General features: G+C 39.3%; 1 protein-coding gene across 5 annotated transcripts in view; it reads left to right on the top strand.

Annotated features, from left to right (window-relative positions):
- The window catches only part of LOC5507748 (inositol hexakisphosphate and diphosphoinositol-pentakisphosphate kinase 2), a 36,051-nt gene that overhangs the window by 13,914 nt on the left and 4,285 nt on the right, over positions 1 to 17,852 (top strand). For 4 of the 5 annotated variants that reach the window (XM_048724895.1, XM_048724898.1, XM_048724894.1 and 1 more), the window contains 15 exons: positions 2,137 to 2,252; positions 2,381 to 2,447; positions 2,751 to 2,898; positions 5,002 to 5,066; positions 5,552 to 5,637; positions 5,945 to 6,017; positions 6,305 to 6,432; positions 8,189 to 8,303; positions 8,513 to 8,672; positions 10,442 to 10,740; positions 11,188 to 11,387; positions 12,875 to 13,028; positions 13,389 to 13,623; positions 14,434 to 14,559; positions 17,538 to 17,711. In XM_048724895.1, coding sequence (XP_048580852.1) covers positions 2,137 to 2,252; positions 2,381 to 2,447; positions 2,751 to 2,898; positions 5,002 to 5,066; positions 5,552 to 5,637; positions 5,945 to 6,017; positions 6,305 to 6,432; positions 8,189 to 8,303; positions 8,513 to 8,672; positions 10,442 to 10,740; positions 11,188 to 11,387; positions 12,875 to 13,028; positions 13,389 to 13,623; positions 14,434 to 14,559; positions 17,538 to 17,711 — 2,146 coding nt within the window. The remainder of the gene's footprint in view (positions 1 to 2,136; positions 2,253 to 2,380; positions 2,448 to 2,750; positions 2,899 to 5,001; positions 5,067 to 5,551; positions 5,638 to 5,944; positions 6,018 to 6,304; positions 6,433 to 8,188; positions 8,304 to 8,512; positions 8,673 to 10,441; positions 10,741 to 11,187; positions 11,388 to 12,874; positions 13,029 to 13,388; positions 13,624 to 14,433; positions 14,560 to 17,537; positions 17,712 to 17,852) is intronic. The other variant, XM_048724899.1, reaches the window with a different exon arrangement.

Raw genomic sequence — 17,852 nt, 5'->3', positions numbered from 1 at the left:
AATATTTGCCGTGCAGTGTGACACACATGCGTAATGCCATTTTTCAAACGCTTGGTACAGAGCCAAATGAAGCTTAAATTAGAATTGAAAAGCACTTATGCAAACTACATTAACCAGGGATTATTCTTAATGGTATTTTAACTAAAACGAAAAAAGTTTTCTGTGCTATTTTCCTGAAAATAGCGAGTGGCCAATAATACAGTAGGACAGCGGTTGCCGGTAAAAGGAGTGTGGCCAATAATAGGGAAACGAACCACTCTTCACTAAGGCTAAAATTTAAAAAAAAATTAAATTGTTAGTAAGCTTGCTATCATGAAGAAATAAGACAAGATACCTGTGTTTACGATCATTCATGTGTCTATCAAAGTAACGCCATGTTTACAAGGATGAGTACATTGTTTTTTTTTATTATTCCATCAAGGAAGTATTAGCTTTACGTATTTTATAATATTCAGCTTAGTATTAACTATTTCAATGTTCACTATTTCAGGATATAAAACTGTCCATTTTTTTTTATTGCTAACTCATACACAGTAGTCAAAGACATACTTATTTATTTTCTTTACAGAAGTATTGGTGAGTCTGGAACTAGTAAAATCCAAGAGATAGTTAACTAATAACATTGATTTTAAAGCATTTTTACCATAAATGATGTACACTTAGGAGTCTAAAGTGATTAAGATTGAGTTTTTTCAAGTTATTTTAAATTACAGTTGAAAATATCAAATGTAAGTATTAGCAGCCACTTATCTACTGCATTAAGTGATAGATTCAAAATGTACAATTATTTGAAGTAGCAAGCAAACTGTTTTCAGCTAATTTTCAGGGGTGTAGCCAAGGGGTGGTTTAGTGCCCCCCTCCCCCCTTTTAGCAGCCAAAAATACAGTAAATGTATGAGACATTATCTAAAATACAGGAGAAAACCCCTCGAAAATACCTTTTGGGCCCCCAAAATCCTGGCTACACCGCTGATTTTTTCATCAAGTCAAAATATTGAAAGAGAAATTAATAAACAGCCATTGTACTACTGCATTTATGATAAACCAAATGTTAAGAATTGTCATCAAGTTTATCCATTCAAAGTGTTAGTTATTAATAAACAGATATTTCAATCATTTTTGTGTCTAACTTATGTTCATGGTTGTCAGACAACATTACAATATATAAACAATGCAATTTAACTTCAATGTGATTAAATTAAACAGCTTACTTTCTTTTCTCTTGAACATTCAAACAATTTCAGGTAAGTAACAGTGTCTACTGGTAACTAAATTTAAACTATAGATAATAACTAAATATAATTTGTTTAAAGGACATACTGTATGCACTCCACATAGCCACATTGTCAACCTTTACTATAAATGAGTAGGGTCTAAATAACAGTTTTGACAAAATTACTAAGGTTACATTTTAAATGTGCTAGGTAACCATGGTATTTGGTTCATGCCCAAGTAGTGGATAGTTAGTATGGGGTATTAATAGGTAATTCAATTTTTTTGTATTAATGTGACAAGATATCGATAGTGTGTTAGTTGTAATGTAAGACATTCTTCCTTTAATCAATATTTAATGTGTACCCGTCCATATAGTGGAGGCTGCATAAGTAACTGGATTGTCCATCGTTTTGGTATATACTGAAGTTAAGTTTTGTCCTCATTTTCATTTGAATAATATGAGTGTAAGCTTATATTCTAATCAAACTTAGAAACCGTTAGCAGTGATCATTCAAAGTATCACTAACGTCTTTATGAATTTACTAAATAAAGAAAAAAATGTTATTTGAAAAATCGTACAGTAAATGTTGGAAAATTCGTGGGTCTTGGGGTCCAAGGGTTAAATCCGTGATTTAAATCGTGAGCGGGTATTTTGTAGTTATTTTGTATATATATTTGGTAAATTAGTAGTATTTTGGGAGGTCGAAAAAACCTCGGAGTCCAAGACCTGACCGCGAATTTTCAGTGTTAGCGAATTTTCCGGTCTCGAATTTTCCAACATATACTGTATTTATTTGAGAAATCTCTTTATTCTTTGTAAGAGAGTCTCGAGTTCATGCAGCCATGCATCTAGTTGTTGTTTTTTTCTTTCTCACTTCAAGTGTACAAAGCATGCTAAGAAGAGCTGTTTGTATTGTTCCAGGGTTTCCTTGCTTTAGAAGGTGAACTTACTCCAATCCTGGTCCACCTTGTAAGAAGTGACAAGAACACTACGGAAATGCTGGACACTTCAGATCAAGCAACAAAATTAATGACCAGGTACTTTGTTGGAATCAATATTTGGAAATGTGTGAGATCCTGAAAGGTAGTGTTAGAAACGTTGTTATGAAGAAGGATTGTTTCAAAGGTAGCTTTAGCAGTTTTTTACTCTATCATGATTGTTACAGGGTAAAGCAACGACTACATGAAATACTCTCACAAGATAAGAAGTTTACAGATGAAGATATCAGCAAGGTGTGTTTTATGGGCCCCTAATGTTTCTTTATTTAAAGAGGGCATTTTCAGAGATTTCGAATAAAATAAGAAGAATAAGCTGATACATGAATGAACATTCACTTCAAACATTTTTAAAGGCCTTGCTTCAGTCACCTTATTGGAACTCTTTGACACACCCCCGTGTTAACAGCACATGCCGTAAATGTTGAAGTTCCTCATTACATTTCTGTCACATTTCTCTTCAACAGTGTAAGTGTGATACTCATTTCATATTATAAGAGGTGGAAGAGGAGTGGATTGGAATGTTTTTATTTTTAACAGCTTGCACCCACTAAATCAGCATCTCTGATTGAGGCAATAAAGAAAGTCCAGAACCCGCGAGAGATGTGTGCCAAGCTAGCCAACATGGTGCATGACCTTACAGAACAGCTAAAAGACATGATAAATCAGAAAAAATACGACCCTAGAGGTAAAAATACAAACCCATCAGTAGCTAAAAGACGTGATAAACCAAGAAATAAGACCCTAGATGTAATAATATATAGATTTAGGCACTGCCTAAAAGCGGAGCCAGCATGACTTTTTTCAGCATAAACTTGTGTAGAACCCCCTTTCCCTGCACTTTCATTATGCATCATGCTTTGATTAACAGGGAAGGCTTTCAGGTGTGAAGGGAGGTCATATTTTATTTCAAAATGAGGATCAATTAAAGTTCCTCACAAGAAACTGGGTGCTATTTTATTCTCTTCAAAATTAAAAACAATGAACAAATACATATCAAATTCCTATGCATTAATAAGTGTATCAGCAAATCACACTATTATAGTGGATTTGAGGTAAAAGTACTCATTCCCTGACTGTACTGTCCCAATTCCTTTTACTTCTTTAAATTACTTTACTTAACTTGCAAAGATAGGGCTTTTTCATTTTCTTTCTCTTGTGTAAGTTTTAAAGTAAGCAATTCAAATATTGGAAAATACTGAGTACATTGTGTAAGTTTTAAAGTAAGCACTCCAACATATTTGAAAAAATTCTGAGTACATTATTTTATTATACAGTTAAGAGCCACATTTAAGAACCTAGAATGAACCTAAAATCATCTAATTAGAATCCTTTTTAAAAGCATCTATTTAGCCTATAATTTGAAATAGGGCAAAATAGGAAAATTGATTTCTAAATAGTTTTAAATATGTTCTTAAGGGATCATATAGGAGACCTGTTTTTGTTTTTTATGATTAACTTACTACCTCAGTGAGTCATTGTAATAGCAAGAGACTATTTATGAACCTAAATAGCCTAAATGTCACTAACCACACATTATACAAGAACCTGTCAGGCTAACTTCGAAAAAAAAACTATGTTTTTTACTTTTATAACTCTGGTTCATTTTTTTAGAACAATTTTCCCATTAAAATATTATTTTACTTTTTGTTACTTTATATGTGTTTATTTTTGGTGACCTACATTAAATACCAATGCCTTATATGTACATCCTGCCCTGGGTCATGCCTCTTAGCCAGCAGCTTGTGTCTCAGCTTGATTTCAGAATCTCTGGCTGAGATTAACCTAAAGAAGTTTGGAGAAAAGCATTTAAGAAAAAACTGGTAATTTCCTAATGATACAAATATTATACCACAAAAACCTAATTCATAAAACCTAAAACTAAAAATAGGATACAAATATTATACCACAAAAACCTAATTCATAAAACCTAAAACTAAAAATAGTCCCAACTAAAATTTTCTAAAACGATACCCATTACAGAAAATGAACATATGAACTTTGCTGTCTCATAAAGCTCTATGATCTGATGAGCCAGAGGTTGAAAGAGCTTTTATAGGAGAAGCTGCAGAGGGAAAAAACCATTGCTTTTGAGCAAATTGCTCCTCTTGGCTTTCTATGAAACCTGAATTTTACTTTTGGACCACATTATAATGTGACATGAGAAAAAAAGTTTTATTAGGTTTGTAAGAAAACATTGAGGTACCCAGGGTTATTAAAATTTTGTAGGTGGTATAAAAACCAGGCATATTTTTCAGGTAATAACAGATCCTCAAGGTCCTAATATGTATGTGCACCTTTTTTTAATAATCAAAACAGAATTCCAGAATAGTCGATTTAAATTTAAAGTTTTTATCAAATATATGTTGTTTTTCGCGCTGGCTCCGCTATAAAACCCATCCAACACCAGCTGGAAGACATTATAAATAAATAAAAATACGACCCTAGAGGCAAAATCCATCCAACAGCAGCTAAGACATTGAGAAGAAATACATCCCTAGAATTAGCGCATACCCAGCTCATCCAACTACAGCATTAAGACATGAAATCAAAAGTAAAACAACCCACCATACATACAATGCCACATACTCATACAACCATTTTTATAGATCTTTTCATTGGAAGAGTTTTGCCTGCAGACCTTCATTGGTGAATAATAATGTTTCAACAAAAGTGGCTAGAATTAACCACAATGAACGTGTGTGCTTTTGAGATATTGACTAGAGACTGTCAAATGTTGCTAAGATTTAGATCTTGTTACTTTAAATTTATTTTTTGTATGATGTTGCAGATCCTTTCTTGTATCATGATGACACTCTTGAATTGATGACTCATCGCTGGATCAAACTCGACAAGGTAATAAGGGACACTTCAGCCTCTTTTGTTGTATGTTGCGTTATTTTCACACAAAAAAAATACAAAATAACCATCCAAAAACATTGCTTTATCTTTAGCATGCCAAATTCAATCGTTACAAAATGCCAAAGGGATTGCAGATAAGCCAAACTGGATTATTTCTACCAGTTCTGTAGCTGTAGGAATGACAAAAGTGCGGCTTATAGAGCCCCTGAAATGTCTCATGGTCACAGGGGCGTAGCCAGGGGGCTGGCCTACGCCCCATCCCCCCCCTTTAGCAGCCAAAAATTACAGTAAATGTATGAGACATTATCTAAAATACAGGAGAAAGTCCCTTTTGGGCCCCCTCCTGTTAAAAATCCTGGCTACGCCGCTGGGTCATCACACCTCTTAGCTCCATAAGAAATAATCTATCCATTACAGGGAAGGTGAGGGCAATGGCAAAGGATAGCCACTAACACCTTATAATCTCTATTGATCTTCAGGACTTTCGTCTGAAACACGGAATGTATGATATCAGTCTTATCCCTGACATATATGATGGGATCAAGTACGACCTGCAGCACAATAAGTAAGTCAATGCGCTTTTGCCACCCTCTCAGCTACTAAGCTGAAGAAGAACCTTTTCTAAATCCTGTCACTTGAGAACATGTCAAACATATGACCTTCAGCTCAATAAGTGCAAATGTCTGAGATTGTAATTCTAAGCTCTGTCGTGTGAACATATGATAGGCTAACATGTCAAGTAAGTCTCACGACGAATATTACAAGAAACTAAAAGAGACTACACATGAAAACTGAAAATTTCGATACAGACTACTACTATCTGCTGAGCGTTTGAGATGCCGTTTCCCATGTACGTATTGCTTTAATTGCAGCCAGCTTGGTTTGAAGAACACAACAGAAATGTACAACGTGGCGAAAGCCCTGGCTGACATAGTGATTCCACAGGTGAGCAGCAAGAAACTGTCACCAAGAAGGGCATGGATGGTGGAGGAGTATTAGTCTGCTATTCGGAAGAGTTGGCTCGGCTTGTGTTCTCGTTAGGGCTTACCGTTTGAAAATTATATTGATTATTTTGAAATTATATTGTTTTGCACGCTCCAAAAATGTCCGCTAATTTTATCCAAGTAAAGATATTTGGGAAACGGGGTTCTAGCCAAACTTGACCAAAATTTTGCCGTTCGAAATTTCGGATGGACCAATATGTTTGATAAAAAAAACTTAATATTTTACAGGAATATGGCCTTTCAGCAGAGGAGAAGGTTAAGATAGCACGTAAAATGTGCATCCGTCTTCTACGGAAGATCCAAGGAGACCTAAAGCATGCAGACACAGAGGACACACACACCCGTCTCAACCCGGAGTAAGTCAAACTGCTGGGCTCACTTGATTCCATTATAAGTTTTATTATAAGGACACACACACCCGTCTCAACCCGGAGTAAGTCAAACTGCTGGGCTCACTTGATTCCATTATAAGTTTTATTATAAGGACACACACACCCGTCTCAACCCGGAGTAAGTCAAACTGCTTGGCTCACTTGATTCCATTATAAGTTTTGTTATAAGGACACACACACCCGTCTCAACCCGGAGTAAGTCAAACTGCTGGGCTCACATAATTCCATTATAAGTTTTATTATAAGGACACACACACCCGTCTCAACCCGGAGTAAGTCAAACTGCTTGACTCACTTGATTCCATTATAAGTTTTATTATAAGGACACACACACCCGTCTCAACCCAGAGTAAGTCAAACTGCTGGGCTCACATAATTCCATTATAAGTTTTATCATAAGGACACACACACCCGTCTCAACCCGGAGTAAGTCAAACTGCTTGGCTCACATAATTCCATTATAAGTTTTATTATAAGGACACACACACCCGTCTCAACCCGGAGTAAGTCAAACTGCTTGGCTCACATAATTCCATTATAAGTTTTATTATAAGGACACACACACCCGTCTCAACCCAGAGTAAGTCAAACTGCTGGGCTCACATAATTCCATTATAAGTTTTGTTATAAGGATGACATACATACCATGTTGTTGTTTGTTTCTTGTTTTTTTTTGTTGTTGTTTACTTGCATCCTTCAACACTTGTTTTCTATGTTCAGATGTAGTCATAGAAAGGTGTAGTGGCAATTATTGCATGCACCTATACATATTTTTGGTTTTGTTTACTTGCATCCTTCGACATTTGTTTTCTATGTTGAAATGGAGTCAAAGAAAGGTATAGTGGCAATTATTGCACGCACCTATACATATTTTTGTTTTTGTTTACTTGCATCCTTCAACACTTGTTTTCTATGTTGAGATGGAGTCATAGAAAGGTGTAGTGGCAATTATTGCACGCACCTATACATATTTTTGTTTTTGTTTACTTGCATCCTTCAACACTTGTTTTCTATGTTGAGATGGAGTCATAGAAAGGTGTAGTGGCAATTATTGCACGCACCTATACATAATTTTGTTTTTGTTTACTTGCATCCTTCAACACTTGTTTTCTATGTTGATATGGAGTCATAGAAAGGTATAGTGGCAATTATTGCACGCACCTATACATATTTTTGTTTTTGTTTACTTGCATCCTTCAACACTTGTTTTCTATGTTGAAATGGAGTCATAGAAAGGTGTAGTGGCAATTATTGCACGCACCTATACATATTTTTGTTTTTGTTTACTTGCATCCTTCAACACTTGTTTTCTATGTTGAGATGGAGTCATAGAAAGGTGTAGTGGCAATTATTGCACGCACCTATACATATTTTTGTTTTTGTTTACTTGCATCCTTCAACACTTGTTTTCTATGTTGATATGGAGTCATAGAAAGGTATAGTGGCAATTATTGCACGCACCTATACATATTTTTGTTTTTGTTTACTTGCATCCTTCAACACTTGTTTTCTATGTTGAAATGGAGTCAAAGAAAGGTATAGTGGCAATTATTGCACGCACCTATACATATTTTTGTTACACCAACAGCGCCACAGCTTTGTCATTCCATCTTACCATAGAGAACTCCAAAGGGGAGCTTCCAAAAATTTTCAATATGGATTTTTAACTACGCCCCTCCCCAGTTAACAGTCCCTAAAGTATTTGATGGTTGGTCTGCAGGTACTCCCAGAGTGTGATCACCCCCCATCGGCACGTCAGAACCCGTTTGTACTTCACCAGCGAGAGCCATGTACACTCCATCATAAATGCCCTAAGATATGGAAAGATGTTCGAGGTGAGAAAGGAACGCAGCCCCTCTAGGAAGATCTACTGTCACATGTGGCCTGTATAGTGTTAGAACGCAACACCGCCAGAAAATGTCTACTGTTCTTTAAAGAGCAATAATTGCTGGTTATTGTAAATTTGAATTTGCTCCCAAGTCGCACAATGCGCTATGTTTGAGGTACGCCTATACGTTCAATTTATGTCTCTGGTTTCTTTCAGTCGGAGAATCAGGATGCTCAGTGGAAGCGTGCCATAGATTTCCTCTCCGAAATCCCAGAGCTGCACTACATGACGCAGATTGTGCTCATGCTCTATGAAGACCCGACCGCTGATCTGCAGTCTGATAACCGGTTTCATATTGAGCTTCACTTTAGCTCAGGTGAGTTACCAGCCCAGGTGAGTTACCAACCCAGGTGAGTTACCAGCTCAGGTGAGTTACCAGTTCAGGTGAGTTACCAGCTCAAGTGAGTTACCAGCCCAGGTGAGTTACCAGCCCAGGTGAGTTACCAGTTCAGGTGAGTTACCAGTTCAGGAACAGGGTGACTTTTTGCAGGAGCATGCGCTTGGACTGACCACTTGTAACGGGCTTAAAAGAACACACCATTGTCCGGAAAACACTGAAGCATTTCATACATTCCAAATCTTGCTCTCAAAATGATTGTTTTTTCTTAAATAGCTTTATTTCTCAATGAATTTTACACCGATTGCAACCAAATTTAACGGGCAAGAGCTGCAAATAAACTACGTGAGAATGGTTTTGACATATATATGACAGTTTAAACGATCAAATTGCTTAAATTTGTAATATGGCCATTTCAAGGAACATTGGATATTTCCTCTAAAATATACTAGACATCCAATTTTGTTATATACACTTTTAAAGAATGTATACAGTATACATATACCACATATATACCACATATGCCGTTTATGTTACGAGGGAAGAACCTGTGGTACATGCTCTGTGTATTGCGCAAACCAAATAAACGCGATAGATTCATGTGATTTAATATATTGCAAAAAGTGAATCAAAATTCGTTTAAATACTATCGAAATCAATTCCTACAAATCCTGATTAGCCAAATACTCAAACTTGAACAAGATTTGTTTTTCAGTCACGAATTTTATTAACAACATGTCATAATGTACAATACAGTATGCGTAATACTGAAATTCCATGTGGTATTATAATTGTGCTTATTTCGTCGTATTCCCCAATTTTCAAAATGAATTAATCATGCTACCCATCCAAGCTTATGTCAATGGAACACATCGAGAGTTGAGATAGTGTGGTACAAACCCTGCATGTTTTAGTAATTCGGTTTCAATAACTGTAATTTTATGCAATTTCACAAATTTGTGACTAATTCCCCCGTATGTTTATACATTCTTTGGTTTCTACCTTCCAGATACTATTAATCATTTATTCACATATCCCAGAGATTCAAAAGTTGAGAAACGCAACATAAAATAGCCGAATTGCTAAATGAACTCTAAAGATACCTTGCAATAGCACACTGACATAGACATCCTCTGAAAAAAGGCCTTCCTGTGTGCGTAAAGCAGATAATTAATGTCCAAATGTTTAACATATTTGTAAACATCGTGAGTGAATCTTGCTACTCGGCCCTATAGACATGGAATGTGATGCGCATGCTCAGACGGAAAGTCACCATTGTTTAGTTCAGGTGAGTTACCAGTTCAGGCGAGTTACCAGCTTATGTGAGTTACCAGTTCAGGTGAGGTACCAGCTCAGGTGAGTAACCAGTTCAGGTGAGGTACCAGCTCAGGTAAGTAACCAGTTCAGGTGAGTTACCAGCTCAAATGAGTCACCATCTCAGGTGAGTTACCAGCTCAGGTGAGTTACCAGCTCATGTGAGCTACCAGCTCAGGTGAGTAACCAGTTCAGGTGAGTTACCATTTAAAGAGGCCTTCCCTGCCACGCCTTTGTTATTGTTTACAACCAAAATTGCAAGACATATCAATAAATTATTAAGAAATCTCAAAACGTCATCAATGCAAACTAAATTCAGATTCAGATATGGAAGGATCCATCCAGGGATAGATGTTCTTCAAAATAGCATTCAAGCAATGTGATAGAAATGACTCTGTTGTCAATGTATCAACATCAGTTTTTACATATTTCAGGCGCTAAAACACTCAATGATCAGTCACGTGGTCGTTCTGCAGAGCCTAAACCCTCCCGTCCAGTCTCCCCAGGGGTACCTAGTACACACCCTGAGTCCCCCCCAGGAGATACAAGCGAAGGGGACAAGCCAGCTCCTGAGCCTGGTGATAGAAAGGCTGAACCAGGGTCGCCTGCTCCCTTTGCATCAGTGGAGACGCACTTGAGCGAATCGTCGGGGATCAGGGACTCGGAAAAGACCCAGACTGAGACTAAACCTATGGACCTGGAGGATGCATGCGGTGAACAAGACAAAATGGAGGTGAGTGCACTCAAGATGAGACATGTTGATAGTATATGATCACGTTATCCCAAGGGCAATCATCGACCTTATTCACTTTGAGCGTGCTCAGAATTTAACATGAGAGTTGATATGATCAGCTTTCAACATCGTTTGATCGCAACTTTATAAGAGCTAGTGAGAGTGTGTGAGAGCATCAACTTTTAACAAGACTACAATGGAAATTGTCAGAAAATATGCAAACGCGATTTGATCTGATTAAAAACGTAGTGTCACAAGGAACCCTTTGCCAGAAACATGGCTATTTACTTTGCTTCTAAACTGGACACGCTAATTTTGTTCTAGAAATTATTGTAATCCTTTTATTTAACTATATAGGTTCTTTCTGAGGCGAGATGGAGCCCATTATAGTTTACAAAACTATTTCTGCCTCTGTTTAAATTCTAAACTTTCATTCTTCTTTGACAGGAGACGGACAAGGGCTACAACTCTGAACTGTACAGCGAGGAAGACGACAAGAATTACAACGAACGTCCCCGTTGCGCCATCGGTATGGAGGACTTCTCGGACCCCAGTTCCTCACCCGTGTCTATCGACAAGCTGGAAGGGTCACAGCTCCTTGCTTCTGAGAGTGATATGGGTGCCGTGGATGAGGAGATGCCAGCTAGGTAACTAACCTGGTCTACCAAACGGTTAATCCAAGAGGATCAAATTAACGTCTCAAATTTCAAGTTTCAAATTCACGGACAAAATAAAAACTAAAATGGCTGCGGTCTTAGTGAAAGTAGGCTATTGGTTTCCTATATTTTCGCACATCGTTCTTATTGTTTTATTCAATATTGGAAGATATGTCGAAATCATCATGTAAAACAAAGTTTCACACTTCACTCATTCAATCGAAAATACCACAAAAGTTTCCTCAGATGAGCCGATGGAAATGGATGCCTTTCCACATAGCTTTTTGCGAGGATGACAAAATGGCGGCTAACAGAGAATTTAAAATCCTTCTGAAGTGTTAATGTTCGCTTTAGATTTCCAACAGATCAGCATGGTTGTTATTCTCTATTTCAAACAACGATTCTTGATGTTCGAAGGCTCTATGGAACCAAAAAAAACATAGAAATACAGAAAATTGTAGACTCAGACACACCGTTTTTCTGGACAGTATTCAAAGTCCCGACAAAAGTCTCACATATTCTCTTATAATTTAACCAGCTTTATACGGACACCTGTTAATACGGACAACGGCCCGAAAGGCCCGAAAGACAATTTTCATACAAAATTAACCCCGGTTTACGGACAAAATAAATTACAGTCTTGAACTTTCAGGAGATTGATGCACTTTCATAAGATTTCTCAAGATCTAATCGGATATTATCAAGCTTTTCTAAACCTAATGCTCTTAAGACACTCAAATAGACACATCAAGTATGCTCAAAGATAAAACAGAACACAGTAAACAGTGCTGTGTAGAAGAGTCACAAAGCTAAGTTAGCATACAAGACTATATGCTAGGCAAATTCAGTACACCAAAAACTGGAAATCGACTCTGCCAAATTTTCGATTTTAATAAGACTTCTTCAGGGCAGTCTTATTAAAGACGAAAATTTGGCAGAGTCGATTTCCAGTTTTTGGTGTATTGTATTCATTGTTCTGGTACGAGATCGCAACAGTTTGGGCTTTTTGATTCTATAGGCAAATTCAGAGTGTACAAAATGCCCTCTGAGCAGAGTTTTCACAAACTTTGTTGAAATACAGTAAATAACGGATTCAATTAGAATAATTGAGTTGAAATTGGCGATCGCAAGGACGATTGAAGAAAGAAGTAGTTATCCTGTTTTGTTGTTGTTGTTTATAAAAAAAATATTGCTATTAATTTGAGTAATAAAGAAATAACCGGAACATGTCACTAGTTTGCAGAAGTACTTTATCCTAAAGTTACTTGATACACAAGGTTTAAACATTAAAATTTCAATGAAGCAGGTTGTGTTGCTGTAGCATGAGTTCTGAGTTTTTAAAATGCATTTTTGACGTCTTTTAGGGCAGCCCGCTTAATACAGACACCTCGATAATACGGACACTTATGAAAGTCCCGAGGGTGTCCGTATTAACAGGGTTCCACTGTATTTAATAAGCCTGTGTTATTTTGTTATAGATATGGTCAACGCCGGCCAAGCCGTAGTTCCAGTGAAGGAAATCTGAAGAAAGCTTCCGAATTCAAAGAAGCGGTTTCCGTGTCGCTAGAAAACTCTGAAGAAATAAATAGAAGGAACTCAGATTCTGAAGCTTTCTGCCGTACCGACTTGCAGGTAAGGGATAGCTAGTGCACACCTGGTGAGTGATATTAATTTCGACAAGCCTGAACTCCATTCAACGAAACCGTAATATGGAGCAGCATCTTATTCATTTGCCCATACCGGAAAATGCATTCATAGCAAGTTTTGTGGTAGCATATGACACATCTGATCATCTGATCAAATACATTGTCTTATCCTAACCTGATAACCTATACTCTGTTTAGCTTCCTCCCTCCACTTGTTTGCATTATGTAAAGCAAGAAAACTCATTGTGTTCTTGTTATTGACCCACCATCTCATTAAATGTCTTTTTTTCTCCACCTTAAGAAACCTCTTACCATTTTACCTCTCCCATTTGCAATTGTTTTCTAGGAAAAACAAGAACCTTCAAGAGAGGCCTACGTTGCTGTTGACAGCGCAATGCCGGACGAGACCAAGGAGATGGAAGGTGACCGCAGACCTTCCTTCCATCGCGCAAGATCTCTTTCAGTCTCATACCTGAATGAAACCCCAAGTGATATGGAGCTGCCCACCCAAAGCAACTCTGCGTCCAAGTCGGGTGAATCTCGCGCGAGCTGCATGGAGGCGGAGACCATGAGTCTGCCAGGTAAGACACCTTAGTATAGTTCGTATTTCCGACATTTCAATCATCACAGGCAGGTGATTAGCCAACCAGAAAAGGCATAATAGCAGCCATGTGGTCCTTCAAAAATGATTCACAAAGTCTGTCATCTACGGCAAAAAAAAACTATGAATTTGAATATATTTCTGCGAATTTGTGAGGCAAATGAACACTTTCTGCTCAGCTGAGATAATGCTAGTCATATTTTCTTTGACAAGGTTAAGAGCGTATGAGATGGAACGCGACGTGTCAATGTGTCGTATCACAATCTTTATTCAACTACGGATCTTGGGAAGTTTTCTTTATTTTTATGCTTCTCTATTAAGAATTTCATTCAAGTTTCCCACTTTCCAACCTTTTAAGTAATGGTGTTTTACTCCCGAATGTCACTAGAATACCCCTAAAACGACTATATTTGGCTAGTAGACCTTTTGGAGTTTTGTTTGACAACTGGTAATCATTACGTGACCTCTTTTCTGATTGGCTACCGCGGGCTATTTGGTTGACATGTTGGAAATAAGAAATAGGTTACAATTAAATGACGCTTTAAATGCGTTCAAAGGTGTCATGGGTATATCAGCTTCTGCCTTCTTGTAGACTTTAGAATCCTACTCAACATCAACATATATACTTTTATTCTGCCCCCTACACCCCCCCTCCCCCACTCCCTTACAATAGTTTAACACTCTTAGACAGACCCTTAGTTGGTACCCTGGTATTTCCCTGTATCTTAGTCACCGTTGATCTTTAACACCTTTTTTTAAGCTGAAATAAATATCTGGGTGTTTTATGTAGACACTGATCATATGAGTTTCCCTAACCCCGAGCCGATGAACAGACGTGCAATGAGTACATCATTGGTACCAGACTTGGCGCTAGTCCTTGACCAGGAGGAAAGCCACTCTACCCGACATCCATGTGGTGTGTGCCTTGTCAATATTATCCAACCACACTAAAAATATGATAAAATACAATTGTTATAATGCGCTGGAATGTTACATAATTGTCTGCCTTTCCATCCTTGACCGGTAACACTGTCACCATTGAACCATTAATCGGTTTGGTTATTATTGCTTTCCTACCTACCTAAACACCCACTTGCCAACTACTTTCCCCAATGCCTACTGATTAATAGTAACCATAAAACTTTTGTGAACCTACTTACCCAACTAGCTACCAACCCACTTTTCTACCAACATAGCCACCCACCTGCCGACCCACCTACCTACCCACATTGCTACCTACCTACCTACATAGCCATCCACCAACGTACCCACCTACCTACCCACATTGCTACCTACCTACCTACCTACATAGCCATCCACCAACGTACCCACATACCTACCCACATTGCTACCTACCTACCTACATAGCCACCCACCTGCCGACCCACCTACCTACCTACATAGCCATCCACCAACGTACCCACCTACCTACCCACATTGCTACCTACCTACCTACATAGCCATCCACCAACGTACCCACCTACCTACCCACATTGCTACCTACCTACCTACATAGCCGCCCACCTGCCGACCCACCTACCTACCTACATAGCCATCCACCAACGTACCCACCTACCTACCCACACTGCTACCTACCTACCTACATAGCCATCCACCAACGTACCCACATACCTACCCACATTGCTACCTACCTACCTACATAGCCACCCACCTGCCGACCCACCTACCTACCTACATAGCCATCCACCAACGTACCCACCTACCTACCCACATTGCTACCTACCTACCTACATAGCCATCCACCAACGTACCCACCTACCTACCCACATTGCTACCTACCTACCTACATAGCCATCCAACAACGTACCCACCTACCTACCCACATTGCTACCTACCTACCTACATAGCCATCCACCAACGTACCCACCTACCTACCCACATTGCTACCTACCTACCTACATAGCCATCCACCTGCCGACCCATCTACCTACCTACATAGCCATCCACCAACGTACCCACCTACCTAACCACATTGCTACCTACCTACCTACATAGCCACCCACCTGCCGACCCACCTACCTACCCACATTGCTACCTACCTACCTACATAGCCATCCACCAACGTACCCACCTACCTACCCACATTGCTACCTACCTACCTACATAGCCATCCACCAACGTACCCACCTACCTACCCACATTGCTACCTACCTACGTACATAGCCATCCACCAACGTACCCACCTACCTACCCACATTGCTACCTACCTACCTACATAGCCATCCACCAACGTACCCATATAGCCACCTAGATAGCCCATAGCCACCTAGATAGCCCATAGCCACCTAGACAGCCCATAGCCACCTAGATAGCCCATAGCCACCTATCTACCCAAATAGCCACCTACCTTACTACATACCCTCCCACCTACCTTTCTTCCCTCCTACCTACCCACCCACATAACCACCTATATACCCACATAGCCACCTACCTACCCACCCACATAGCCACCTATATACCCACATAGCCACCTACCTACCCACCCACATAACCACCTATATACCCACATAGCCTCCTACCTACCCACCCACATAACCACCTATATACCCACATAGCCACCTACCTTCCTTCCCTCCCACCCACATAGCCACTCATATACCCACATAGCCACCTTCCTTCCCTCCTACCTATCCACCCACATAGCCACCTATATACCCACATAGCCACCTACCTTCCTTCCCTCCTACCTACCCACCCACATAGCCACCTATATACCCACATAGCCACCTACCTTCCCTCCTACCTACCCACCCACATAGCCACCTATATACCCACATAGCCACCTACCTACCCACATAGCCACCTACCTGCCTACATACCCTCCCACCCACCCACCTTCCTTCCTTCCCTCCTACCTACCCACCCACATAGCCACCTACCTACCCTACCGACCCACCTACCTGTACTGAGAACAACAGTTAATCTTAATTCTACCTACCTACCCGTAACAACCAATGGCATATCTATTCTGATAACCATGTCCTTTAAAGAGGAAGTTGAAAACTTGCTGGTTCAGATTCAAATAGAGCCGTTGATATGGCATAGATTCAGTGTAATGTACTAACAAAATCTCAGTTCCTTACTTATCCTAGCCGTCGATATGGCATAGATTCAGTGTAATGTACTAACCAAATCTCAGTTCCTTACTTATCCTAGCCGTCGATATGGCATAGATTCAGTGTAATGTACTAACCAAATCTCAGTTCCTTACTTATCCTAGCCGTCGATATTGCATTGATTCAGTGTAATGTACTAACCAAATCTCAGTTCCTTACTTATCCTAGCCGTGTATATTGCATTCATTCAGTGTAATGTACTAACCAAATCTCACTTCCTTACTTATCCTAGCCGTGTATATTGCATTGATTCAGTGTAATGTACTAACCAAGTCTCAGTTCTTACTTATCCTAGCCGTGTATATTGCATTGATTCAGTGTAATGTACTAACCAAATCTCAGTTCCTTACTTATCCTAGCCGTGTATATTGCATTCATTCAGTGTAATGTACTAACCAAATCTCACTTCCTTACTTATCCTAGCCGTGTGTATTGCATTGATTCAGTGTAATGTACTAACCAAGTCTCAGTTCCTTACTTATCCTAGCCGTGTATATTGCATTGATTCAGTGTAATGTACTAACCAAATCTCAGTTCCTTACTTATCCTAGCCGTGTATATTGCATTGATTCAGTGTAATGTACTAACCAAATCTCAGTTCCTTACTTATCCTAGCCGTGTATATTGCATTGATTCAGTGTAATGTACTAACCAAATCTCAGTTCCTTACTTATCCTAGCCGCCGATACACTATGTACTAGCAACATCCCACTACCTTGCTTATCCTAGCTGTCGATATGCTTCTGTTTCTGTACAGCGTGTTCGCACCCGACATCAGCCAAGTCAGATAGTGTGGTAGAAAAGCGACGGCGAGTTAGCACGTCCGAGTTATCGGACAAAGATACTCTCGTGCGTGAGGTCCAGTCTTCGCCCACCTTCAAGCTCGCGTCCTCCCGGCGGGGATGGAGGTCGCCAGTTCGCGCAGAAATCGGTACGTAAGGGGAATTGATACGTAAAGGGGAATTCGTACGTATCGTTAGGTAAAGGGGAATCGGTACGTAAAGGGAATTGATACGTGAAGGGGAATTCGTACGTATCGTTAGGTAAAGGGGAATCGGTACGTGAAGGGAAT

The sequence above is a fragment of the Nematostella vectensis genome, chromosome 3 (genome assembly GCF_932526225.1).
Source record: "Nematostella vectensis chromosome 3, jaNemVect1.1, whole genome shotgun sequence".
Classification (NCBI taxonomy): domain Eukaryota; kingdom Metazoa; phylum Cnidaria; class Anthozoa; order Actiniaria; family Edwardsiidae; genus Nematostella; species Nematostella vectensis.
The sequence above is the reverse complement of the archived record's forward strand: the minus strand, read 5'-3'. Positions and strand labels throughout refer to the sequence as shown.